This window comes from Lepisosteus platostomus, chromosome 2 (assembly GCF_059453375.1).
Source record: "Lepisosteus platostomus isolate fLepPlt1 chromosome 2, fLepPlt1.hap1, whole genome shotgun sequence".
Lineage (NCBI taxonomy): Eukaryota > Metazoa > Chordata > Actinopteri > Semionotiformes > Lepisosteidae > Lepisosteus > Lepisosteus platostomus.
In genome coordinates this window covers 80,403,125-80,415,542 of record NC_142612.1, presented here as the reverse complement: position 1 = coordinate 80,415,542, position 12,418 = coordinate 80,403,125, and the positions used below count along the sequence as shown (strand labels likewise).

The 12,418-nt window shown below is 45.9% G+C and overlaps 1 protein-coding gene across 11 annotated transcripts in view; it reads left to right on the top strand.

Moving 5' to 3' along the window:
• The window catches only part of atp11b (ATPase phospholipid transporting 11B), a 41,243-nt gene that overhangs the window by 14,344 nt on the left and 14,481 nt on the right, over positions 1–12,418 (top strand). For all 11 annotated transcript variants that reach the window (XR_015930850.1, XR_015930854.1, XM_088622126.1 and 8 more), the window contains exons 11-25: positions 359–509; positions 2,590–2,787; positions 2,911–3,069; positions 3,383–3,558; positions 4,291–4,359; positions 4,787–4,860; positions 4,940–5,043; positions 5,600–5,781; positions 6,657–6,860; positions 7,782–7,935; positions 8,327–8,429; positions 9,826–9,971; positions 10,093–10,152; positions 10,633–10,760; positions 11,429–11,567. Coding sequence is in view for 9 of the 11 variants with exons in the window: in XM_088622126.1 (XP_088478252.1) it covers positions 359–509; positions 2,590–2,787; positions 2,911–3,069; positions 3,383–3,558; positions 4,291–4,359; positions 4,787–4,860; positions 4,940–5,043; positions 5,600–5,781; positions 6,657–6,860; positions 7,782–7,935; positions 8,327–8,429; positions 9,826–9,971; positions 10,093–10,152; positions 10,633–10,760; positions 11,429–11,567 (2,047 nt within the window). In the remaining 2 variants the exon portion in view is untranslated. The remainder of the gene's footprint in view (positions 1–358; positions 510–2,589; positions 2,788–2,910; positions 3,070–3,382; positions 3,559–4,290; positions 4,360–4,786; positions 4,861–4,939; positions 5,044–5,599; positions 5,782–6,656; positions 6,861–7,781; positions 7,936–8,326; positions 8,430–9,825; positions 9,972–10,092; positions 10,153–10,632; positions 10,761–11,428; positions 11,568–12,418) is intronic.

The window sequence follows — 12,418 nt, the reverse complement described above, 5'->3', positions numbered from 1 at the left end:
ATCCTGTCCAGCCATTCCTTGAAAAAGTTTGTCTCCTGAAATGTGGCAGGGCTGCCTGGTCTACACACCCACCTTCCTTTGCAGCTTGCCAGGATGGTACTAGAGCTGCATCAACAGATTGTTTGGATGATGTTTTCTGGGAGGTCAGAGTGGCGCAGATTAGCATTAATACTTTCACCTGTTCTCATAATTGGAGTAAACTGACAAGTCACACACAGCAACACTGGTGCGTAAACTACAGCTGCAACTCTGCCTGGTACAGCAAAACCTAAGAATCAAATGATTTCTTCCAGCTCCCGCTATTCGTAACTGAAGTGTGTTTTCAGATAAACACCAGCCTCTTCTCTCCCACTTTAAGGTCCATGAACACGTTTCTCATCATTTACCTGGGCATCCTGCTGTTTGAGGCCGTGGTCAGCACCATCCTGAAGTACGCCTGGCAAGCAGAGCCGAAGTGGAACGAGCCTTGGTACAACGAGAAGACCGAGCAGGAGAGGAACAGCAGCCAAGTAAGTGTGACGCCAGCTGGCAAGCTTGCCGTCCGAGGGCGTGCAGCCGGGGTGATGCCAACCTAATCGCCCCCACAGCGGGCGTGGCGCCCCCTGTGAGCAAGAGGCAGCTGCTCATCTTGCAGGCAATCACGCAGGTGCTGTTCCCAGTTCAGTTTTTGCGGAATCAGAAGAGGGCAGCTAAAGTTGTTACAAAATTCGGCTTTCTCATCCTGCGTCTCGCTCCTAGTTGCTGAAGAAGATGTGTGCTTTTTGTTCCTGTATCACAGTTTGCTTTATCGCAGATTTGTGCGCCGTATCACAGTTAAAAGCACTGCTTGTGAACTTTCCCCGACGTGCCTTCTTGAATTCTTACTCGATGGACGGGATCTGCCTTGCCAGCACATGCAGCCTTAGAACATCTCGTTTTGAAGCAGGCGTCCCTGATGAAAGTCGCCCCCGCTACACGACATTCCACACTTCGCACGTGGTGGTAAAAAATTCCCAGCACGTGTCTTTTTTTAAGGCACCAAAAGCCAGCAGCCCAGTGCTTTGTGGATTATTCTGTTCTGGAAATGAAAAAATATTGTGAAGATAAAAATCCAACATTGCAGATTCTTGTGGAGACTGCTGTTGCGCGCATCTTAGACTACAAATCATTAAGGCCCAGCATTAAAAGTTGAGTTAGTGTCGGCACACGTTGCATCAGTGGTCCAACCAGTGGATCAAGGTCTGATCATTCACTTCAAATGCTAAAACAGTGTTTGGAAAACGTCTGCCCTGAAGCAGCAGAATGACCTTGTTGGTTTAGACAAGACCACAATTCAGAAGGAGTTGGTGACGCTGTCTTTGTTTTAGGTACATTACTTGTGTGCACCCCTGTGCTCAAGCTAATTAGATTGTTCTTTACAGATATTAATTCCCTCTTCAGAGTCATTTCACAATACTTTGCATTATTTAAGAATGTAACCTGGACTAATGCCGCCCTCTGTGCTGTATTTGTAAGCTACAAGTGAAACACACACTCAGTCTAACTCACGGTCTCTCACAGGACCTTCTTCTAGACTGAAAGCTTCTCAGTCGCCTTGGCAAGGATCGTGCTCTTCCAGTTCTGAGCCCTCCACATTGACATTGTTCCTATGGGGAACATGCTTTTATTTTGCTATGTGTCGTGACTTTCTGATCCCTCACCCCGATGTAGATCAGGGGCTGCCTGATGTGTTTGAGAGATCTCTTTTTCGCTGGCTCCTCTCCAGTTTTGCAGGGGTTTTTTTACGGGCACAACGAGGATTGTTTATTGATTAATTATTCATCCGGCTTGGCTGCAAAGACACATCACCTCCACAAATGTTTCTGTTCAGTATCATACCCAACACCAGCTACTGTACTTGTTGTATGTGGTGAACCACCAATCATTGCAATAAATGAGTCAATGAATTAGAAAACGGAACAAAGCAAAGGAAATTCAACAAAGCTCAAAATGTATCCGCATGAAAGTACCAGTTTAGAGTTTAGACAGAGGGATGCTGACATGTGCTGATAGTGTGCAGACAGTGTGGAGTGGAAACACACTCAGTTAGAGCAGCACACAAGAGGCTGCAGACCGTGTGTGTGGGGCAGCATGAGCGCAGTTGCTCACGAACGATGACTGAAACATGGGCCCCTGCCTGCAGCTGCCCTGAATGCTTGCAAGTTGACAGCTTGACATATGGAGACCTATTAAGCATGTAAAGTCTAATTAGGTGTTCATAATGATTATCATGTGCTGAGGGGAAAGGCCTCAGGTGTGAGTGATGTATTTTTCTGTTATGTCAGGATAGCTCCAAGAGGGAGAATAACGGTTGTGGCAGCATCACAGCTGGTTACAACAGAAGGCCCACAAAACACACCCACGCAGAGGCTACAGCAGATGAGTCAAAATATTGTGACAAGGAATAAGAAAAAGTGTCTTTCAAAGCATTTGCTTGGCTTGGGTCTCCGACATTTGATATAATTTAATAACAAACCAGAGGCTGTATGCTGAAGATGGTTAAAAATGTGAGACATTTTTCCACAGCTCAGAAAGTAAAGCCTGAACTCTGTCCTTTTTATTGCATTACAGATTTTGAAGTTCATTTCGGATTTTCTTGCTTTCCTGGTGCTCTACAATTTCATTATCCCCATCTCGCTCTACGTGACTGTGGAGATGCAGAAGTTCCTAGGCTCCTTTTTCATTGGCTGGGACCTGGATCTCTACCACGAGGAGACAGACCAGAGGGCTCAGGTGAACACCTCTGACCTCAATGAGGAGCTGGGCCAGGTACGTGAGCGAACGTTCATGTTGAGCACGGGCTGCAGGATTCGTCTCGTGCCGCGCGTTTCCCTGCACTGCTGTGATGCCGTGCACACTCTGGGTCTCAGTCTGTTCTATTGCATGTTCCAGGTCGAGTACGTGTTCACCGACAAGACCGGGACTCTGACGGAGAATGAAATGGAGTTCCGCGAATGCTCCATAAACGGCATTAAGTACCAAGAGATTAACGGCAGGCTGGTCCCGGAAGGAATGATGGAAGACTCTCCAGACGGACCCTTGTCCAATCTGGTAACTGTCTTTTCACCCGACGTCATCCCAGATTGTAAACGCTGTCATATTTCAACAGGCCCATCTGAAAACGATGCTTAAGTTGAGCTAGTTATTGTTTTTTAGTCTTAATTTCTAACTGAAAAATACCAGAAAAGCCTAATTTCAACAGCAGCACAGGGCTGTGCAAAAGTGTCTTGATAAAAGCAAGAAGTTTTGCAACGAGAGTCCTGGCAAGGTGGTATCTTTCAGAGAAACGCGCGAGTCCGCCTTGGGCGCCTGTGTCCGTGTGCAGTCTGTGATGTTGTTTCTGCCCGCCTGGCTTGCCGTGCAGAGCAGGGAGGAGGAGCTGTTCCTGAAGGCCGTGTCCCTGTGCCACACGGTGCAGATCAGCTACGACGAGATGGATGGCCCTGCCGACGCGCTCCGGCAGGCCAACGGGATCACGCCCCAGATGGAGTACTACGCCTCCTCGCCAGACGAGAAAGCTTTAGTGGAGGCGACTAAAAGGTGAGGAAATTAATCGTACCTACTTGGCTCCAGGGATCGTGAAACTATAGATGTGCGACAGTACGGATTTCCTGAGGTGACAAGGTCAATAATTCCCCGTCTTCTTCCCGGCTGTGAGTTAGTCAGGTGGTGCATCATTACCTGTACTGGAAGTCGCCATTCTGCAAACCCACCCCGTTGTCTCGATGTCTCGCTCCTAGCAACCCCCTGTACACGGGTGTCCAAGTGTCTGGTATCGATCACTGTGGCACAACCCAGCCTCAAACCCTTAGAGCTCCAGCTTGAAGACTTGAAAGAGCCTTGCCCTTTCACATTAATCTTTCTAATTGGGAAGGTTTAATTGGTAGGATGGTTTAAACTCAGAAATACTGCTGCATTTACTTCAACAAAATACTGTTAAAGATGTGTGTCTATTTCTATTTTGAAAAAATGTTTGGATGTTTGGAGGGAGAGTCCCTTGAGATTTTTGGGCTTATAAAAGAAAATGTGAGTTACCTGTTACATCTTTAATACAATCTTTAATTTTTCTTACTAGTTTTACAGTATGCATTTTGATTTTTAAAGCAGTACATTTTGAAATTGTACATGAAGTAGTTTACCTTATCAGTTACAAAGATTTCACAGGATTCTTGTTGGAAAGGTGTGAAGATGTATTTTATAGCAGAAATTGTGAATATCATTGTGCAGATACCATTTAGAGTGTGTGACTTTGTGCATTTGGCTTCATTGCAGAATGGGAGTGTCCTTCGCAGGAAGCAATGGAGAAACTATGGAAATTAAAACATTTGGAAAATCCGAGAAGTAACCATTTTTGTTGTATTGATTGAATTATTACTGCAGATGAACCAGTTTTCAAAAGATAAATATTTTTTTTCCAAATGCCACTCAGAGATTTATCGAAGCTTACCTTATGATCTTACAACTCAAAGCTTTTAATTTACTTTTTTCAGTTAAATCGCATAATGTTTTCCTGAGAGCAGGAAACTAATACAAAGCTTGGCAGAGAGTGGCAACTCCTGAGAAACAAGCCTCTGTTTGCAGGGACAGCGGGAGACGTGGCGATTACTGTCAGAACCCAGGATTTGCTCTTCCAGAGACTTTTCCATCATCTCTTATTGCACTCGATCACTTATATTTTTAGTCACAGGGTAAAACATACATTGTTTTGAAATCTGTCTGTGGCATTTTGGAAGCTACATGTGAATCTCTTCTCATCTTTTTTTCACAGGTATAAACTGCTCCATGTTTTAGAGTTTGATGCGAATAGAAGAAGGATGAGCGTGCTGTTACAGACCCCATCAGGTTTGTGTGTTTTAGGTGGGGGGGGGGAAGATAAGTTTAACATTGCATTTTTTATTACAAGGCTGTGTTTAATTTGCAGGGGAAAAGATGCTGTTCACAAAGGGAGCGGAGTCGTCCATCCTGCCAAATACAAAAGGCGGAGAAATAGATAAAACGCGGATCCATGTGGATGAATTTGCATTGGTAATTAAGTTTGTGTCATGTACCCACAGTGCACTATCCCTTACTACATGTGTCTGCCTGTGTATGTATCAGTTTATCTGCGTGGTGATCTATACCTGTCTCCTAGCAGTATTTCTACATTGCCATCTCTTGGCATGTCTTTCTTTCTATCTGTAAGTGCATCTGTCTTGGATCAGTTATCTACTACCAGCCAAAACAGCCTAGTTGACCTGGATGGCTTCCTCTTGTTTGCCACCTCTTATTTCCTCTCATCCTTGCGGTGCTTGCCGGCTACTACAGCAGAGGCACGGGGAAGTGCTGGTGTGCTCGTCGTGTCCCTGCCTGGTCTCGAGCGCCCACGTCGGTGGCACTCTTGCGTGATAGTCTTTCGTTGGCCAGCAAGCACGAGCTCCCACCAGCACGGGGTCCTTCAGCGGGCGCTGGCCCCAGGAGTACTGGCCGCAGAATTGGAACGGGCCGCTCGGTGCAAACCAGCCCTTCGTCTGTGGACAGCTGCGTGGCCTTGCCACTCGCACGTGCCGTTAAATTTCTCCTGCTCTTGTCCGGCTGCCCGCAGAAAGGCCTGAGGACCCTGGTGGTGGCCTGCAGGCGCTTCTCCGCGGAGGAGTACGAGGAGGTGGACCGGCGGCTCCACGAGGCCCGGACGGCTCTCCAGCAGCGGGACGAGCGCCTGGCCGAGGTCTTCAGCTTCATCGAGAGGGACCTGGAGCTGCTGGGGGCCACCGGGGTGGAGGACAAGTAGGAGTCCGGGCGCACGTCCCTCTGCAGTGCACCTTCGCCTGCCCCCTGCCCTCTCCAGATTCGCTGGGAGCAATGCCAGATGGAGCTGGATGATCACGAGTGCCCTGCATTCTCTAGCGTAAAAGCAGCGGCTGTGTTCTCCCTGTCTGCAGTACCGTGATCATCCATCTTCCCTGTACTTCCGTTATCTTTGATTTCAGATGTGAAGGGTTGATCATTTAATATCAGAAACATGAATGACTGCCTTCATGAAGGAGCAGCCCTGCGGATGACACACGCTGTGTGGCAGTCACTGTAATATTCTTTCTAATGTCCAGCAAGGGGACGTTGAGGGTGTAGTAAGGAGGAAAAGGCCATCAGTGTATCTGTTTTATTTGCTCTTTATTACTCGTTCACAAATATGATCCACTTGTGTGATCAGAATAATGGCTTTCCCTGTAGAGGAAAGAGACTTCAAAGAAACATTATTTTACATCATGTTCCCAACAAGGATCATTCTCTTTAATTCTTTCATTGTTCTTTGTTGCACTCAAAACCTGTTGACAGAATAATCCTGAAATTAAAGTATCTGAATTGTCCCTGAAGCTGCATAAAGCAAGTCTGGTCACTCAGCTACATGAGCTAACAGCGGCTGAACATTTGTCTCAGTGCTTTGAAAGTAGAGGAAAAATGGCTAATCAGGCTAATTAGACATTTTGTTACCTAGTAATCACCCTTTTTTCAATTAATTTGAAGTTTTATCCCTGTGTTCTCAGTGACATATGTATCAGATATAATATCTAATATCTCTACCGCTGATGTGATAAGTGTTCAAATGAGGATTATGGTAGTGGCTGGTCTGCTGGGCTCTGACAGAATGGCTGTGTGTGCAGATTGCAGGAGAAGGTGCAGGAGACTATCGAGGCCCTGAGGCTGGCCGGGATCAAGGTGTGGGTGCTGACGGGGGACAAGCACGAGACGGCCGTCAGCGTCAGCCTGTCCTGCGGTCACTTCCACAGGACCATGAACATCCTGGAGCTCCTCCAGCAGAAATCGGACAACGAATGTGCCGAGCAGCTGAGGAGGCTTGCCAGAAGGTAAGTCCGACTGCTTTCGTTTTTCTGTAACCTGTCGGGCTGAAACGCTCTGCCCAGCTTCATTGCTGAAGCTGCTCCTCTGGCTTCTTTCAAGAAGCGGGTCAGTGAAATCCTTTAGTTCAATTAGCCACTAGCAGCCAATCGAGCTAAGTGCTCTGACTAAGCTCCTCTTGCTTGTCAACATTCTTATGGCCTGATGTTCGTTTCTATTTTGCTATTTTGACACCACCCACAAGGGCTGGCTTTGGTGTTCCCTGGGAGACGCAGGTTTGAGACAATTGTTCATCATCGTCTCCTGACAGATTTGTTCTGCGTGAAAGCAGCGCTACGTTACTCTAGCATTTCCTTATGCAGGACAATGAATTGCTTTTGTAGGCTGTTCTCTTCTTGTCCTCAGGGGTCTCCAGGAGGCTCTGTAATGTGATATATGGGGGAACTGGTTGTCATAATTTTGCTAGAATAAACCTGGAGCCATTTATTTTCTTGTTACTGCAGTGTTACGTAATAAGCAACTGTGAACTGAGTATTGCGTTGCTTATTGTGTAACACTATAATAACAAGAAAATTAGTGAAGATTTGATTTGTCTTCCCCTTTTTTTTGGGGCAGAAGAACTCAATGGAAATATTCTTAAAGAGAGAAGGAGTGGTTTACGCTTCAGGTTAGGCTTTGGGTTTGGGTGATTGTGATGGCACACAAGGGTCACCAAACTGCCTTGTTAACTATGTTTTGCTTGGCAGCTCATAGTGACCACAGGCGGACGAGATGTAATGTTGAGCTGCGTGTTGATCCTGATTTCCACTGTCTCGGTGCACGGCACTTGCTATCGAAGGTTTTGAAGTGAGCGCGCTCTCGGGCGTTTTGATCTGACTTCTTTGCCTTGGCTGCTCTGGGCTGAAGAGGGCCTTTGTGTTTGCGTGCAGAATTAAGGAAGACCATGTGATCCAGCACGGCCTGGTGGTGGACGGAGCCAGCCTGTCTCTGGCGCTCAGGGAACACGAGAGGTTGTTCATGGAGGTCTGCCGGAACTGCTCGGCGGTGCTCTGCTGCCGCATGGCTCCCCTGCAGAAAGCAAAAGTAGGAAAATTGCGTTTCTTTCCTTGCGTTTTCTCAGACTTAGAGGGCAAGAGGCCGAGACCGGGAAGAGCCTGAGAGTTAGAGGAGTGTTAACCGTGTATTTCTTCATGCTGATGCCATGGTCCTTCAAAATCCAGACGACTTGCAAATTTTCTTTGATAGAACGATTAATGAAATCATCAGAAATTGTAGACTTTACATGGTACGTAAAAATAATCTGGTTGGCATTGTAAGTGCAATTGCCAAGCATTTAGAACAGGCAACAAGTGAGATATAGTTTGTAAGTCCTGTTTAATAATAGGGCACCTTCTGTGAGTTGACATGATCTGAATGTGTTGCTCAGTGTACATGGATGTGCATTGAGTCTCTGGCTTTGCTCCATGTTTCACAGGTCGTGAGGCTGATAAAGACGTGCCCGGAGAAGCCCATTACCTTGGCAATTGGAGACGGAGCCAATGATGTCAGTATGATTCAGGAAGCCCATGTTGGGATCGGTAAGTATGGCTCAGATTTTTGAGGATATTTACAAACGAGCATCTTCCCTAGTGGTTTTAACTTAATGCCTGCACTTTTTTATGATATGTTCTCAGCGCTCACCCCTATTTGCCCTCAAAAGAAATTGATAATCCATTCATGCAAATTCAGTTGTTTTTTTACATCAGTTAAAATATGAAATTGATTCATGTTCCTACATGTCTATTTATCATTTTTTGGCACCTTTTCTGATTTTTGTTGTATACCTGCCCACTCCCTACCCAAATCCGCCAGTTTTGTTTTCATCTCTTGGCTCACAGCTATGGGCCCAGGGAGAGTGAGGACTGTAGTTAGTCGCCTCAGAGTCTCCCTGTTTTCCCATGTTTTCCCATGTTCACCCTGTGCCAGAGCTTCAGTGCTGATTGAAGGAGAGGCCTGTCCCTCACCGAGAGCGCCACCCTCCCGCAGGGGCCCGAGAAGCCACAGGGGGCGCTGTTTCACCAGGCGCTAACAGAGCCCTGGCTTGGGCGCCCCCGTCAGTCAGATAGTGATATGACCCTGACTGGAAAGCTGTTATTAATAATAATAATAATAATGGGGTTTATTAGGAGGCCATGATTGGTAATGGCCAATGGGAATTTTGGCTAATCACAGAGAGTCAGGAACTCGGTTTTACGTCTCATCTGAAGGACAGTGCCTGTTTACAGTACAGTGTCCCCGTCACTATACTGGGGCATTAAGACCCACATGGACTGCAGGGTGAGTACCCCCTGCTGGCCCCACTAACACGTCTTCCAGCAGCAACCTTTGATTTTTCCCAGGAGGTCCCCCATCCAGGTACTGACCAGGCTCACACCTGCTTAGCTTCAGTGGGTTGCCAGTTGTGAGTTGCAGAGTTCGGGGAGCACCTTCATCAGCTTAGCTAAATGGGTGGTCCTGATTGTAACACCCCTAGCAGCAAAGATCATGTGGTGACTCGTTACTGTGTGTTGATATTGATATTGTCACCAGCGGGATTGGTTACAATGGCCGAGAAACATTATGTACAGTACGAGGACGGCTATGTGTGGCTGTGATGGATGTGACCACTTCAGTACGATCCTGGCATCACTCTCGTGCTAAAGCTGTCAAGAAAGAAGAGAAACCAAAGAAAAAGACCAGTTTAGGCTACAGTGTTAATACTGCTGAATGCAACAGTGTTCGACACTTGACTCTTGAATACACATGCATTGCCCCGAATATTGTCTCTCCTAAGCAAAGGGAAACAGTGCTGAATGATTAACTGGATCATTTGTCCAGCTCCCAGTGGAACACAGCCTCAATAAAGACAGATGCACACCCACTGGCGTGCTCTGTTGTGCGTTTTGGTTTGGAGGAAATCAGCTTGTGACTCGAATTCCCTTCTGCTTATTTCAGGAATCATGGGCAAAGAGGGACGACAGGCAGTGAGAAACAGTGACTATGCAATTGCAAGGTTTAAATTCCTTGCTAAGCTACTGCTGGTCCACGGCCACTTCTACTACATTAGAATAGCAACCCTTGTACAGTACTTTTTCTACAAGGTAAGTAGTGGGAGGTTTTATTCTGCCTTCACTGGTTCCAATTTAAGTTTAATGGATTGTGTTTATCAGATAAAACATTTAAGTATTTTCCTTTAATTCTTATTTTCTGTTTTTTTTTTAGAATGTGTGTTTTATCACACCCCAGTTTTTATACCAGTTCTTCTGTCTATTTTCGCAGCAAGTAAGTGTCCTCAGGTGGATCGTTATCCTCTCTGTACCTGTTGTTAGGAAATTCCTGCCATCCCATTCAGTGTTTGCAAAGGTGCCACACATAAGTATAGCTTGCTCTGCAATATTAATTCTACTTCACTTCTTCTGGAAATTAAACTGAAAGCCTTACAAAAACATTAACATTTTAATCTGCCCGTGGTGACTGAAATTTAGTATCGTGAAATATTGATGTGACATGGAAACAAACATTAAATATTGGAGACGGAAATGTTGTGAGTTGCTTCATCTTTCATGACCATAGCCCCAAGAAACTTCAATAGCAGCATGATGGTCGTGTTTTAAAATGCAACCAAGGCAGCTGATGTCCCTTGTGTCCACTTCACAGAATGAGTTAGCCGATGTTTCTTGCCACCCTGAAGCCAAAGCCCCCCTTGTGCGCTCGTCCCAGTGCCTAAAGGACATGACCTGACAGAACTGTTTTGTTTTCCAGACCCTTTATGACAGTGTTTATCTCACCCTGTACAACATCTGTTTCACCTCTCTGCCCATTCTGGTGTACAGCCTCTTTGAGCAGCTGGTTCACCCCCACGTGCTGCAGAGCAAGCCAGCGCTGTACAGGTGGGTCCTCCCCAACCTGCTCCCGTCTCCTGTGCAGGAGCTCCCACTTAAGGATGAAGATCTCCGGCATTTCACTGTAGACCAGCTGTGCGGCAAAGCTTTGTGCCACTTAAAACTAGGAGTAGTGTTGTTAAAATTGCAAGGTGACGGTTCCTGCTTGTCCGTTAGTTTATGCTTCACAGTTATTTTTCCGTAACAGTCAGATATACAGTTATCTGTTAAGTGTCTACTGATTTTGACTGAGTTGATGAGATCGGTGTGGTCGCAGTGTGTTTCTGAGTAACTTCTTGAAGAATAGTTAAAATAGAAATATTAGTTTTGCTGTATTGTATGGGTTATGTGAATATCTGCTGGTGGACTGCTGCTTGATTTGCTTACTGTGGCAAATCAACACACAAGGCTTTCTTTTTTTGTCCTGCAGATTCTTTTATATACATTTTTCTTTTTAATTTTTTCTACACTGAGGCTTGTTATTTACCTGTTACAGGTCAGTACTTAGAAAGAAAAGTTTGCAGTTTGCAGAGGTGTCAGAAAAGAGATGAAGCAGGAATTTCTGTCAGAAACTGTGTGTCTGATTGAGACAGGATGTACCTAATTGACATTAATTTTAATTTGCGGTATTTTTCACATTTGTACGAATCTTTGTTTTCCTCTCCCTATCCCAACAGAGACATCAGCAAAAACTCCACCCTCTCCTTCAAAACCTTTCTGTACTGGACAGTGCTGGGGTTCTCGCATGCCTTTGCCTTCTTCTTCGGCTCTTACATCCTCATGGGGGAGGACACCTCCCTGATGGGCAACGGACAGGTGAGCTCTGGGTTTCGGCTGGCGGCCACACAGTTGTGCACGAACACATTCTGCAGTGTTGGCATTGACCTGCAATACAGAAAAATAAAGTTTTGAAATGACAGAAAACCCTGTAGGGTTAATAACACAAGACGAACCAAAACAGTCAGAGCACCTACCAGAACTGAATTTTCTTAGGGTAAGAAGTAAACTCCTCCATGCTGAAAAGAGCAGAACACAAACACGACATCTCACCCCTAGAGCCTTCTTCAGGTGACGAAATGATGTGTTTCTTTTCTTCTGTCTTCAGCATGGAATACACCTTTATCTATTCCTTTGCAGCCTACACATGCTGACGCAGTTCCCTACTTGATTTTCTCAAACTGCAGCTTCCTCTTCTCCTCCAGTAGTCTTTCTGTCCGGAGGAGTGCTGGGGTTCTATCTTGACCTTTCCTTCTTTTATTTAACTGGCTTCCAGGTTTTGTTAAAATTCTGTGGCTGGGTTTAGTGTTTCTGTTGTTCATTTTTAATAGTAGAATTCACTAGCATAGCACTGTTCCCACTGCAAGGCGGTGGCAACAGCCTCGCTGCTGTGAGCGATGAAGCCACCCGCAGGCTGCAGGAGAGCTGCTCTGTGGGCTGCGCTCTGGGGAACAGCAGCTTTCACACAAGGGCACTGTCCTGCTAGCTGCTTACCTGTAGATTTGAAGCCAGTAAACTGCAAGTTCTGGCCTGAAGTTGCAAAAGGTCCATACAGTCAAATGAAGTAATATGGTCAGTGCAGTAATCTGCTTAACGTACGAACAATAGCTCTAGAACTATTAATATAAATATTGGCACCCACCATCTTAAATGGGTTAAATCACCATTAC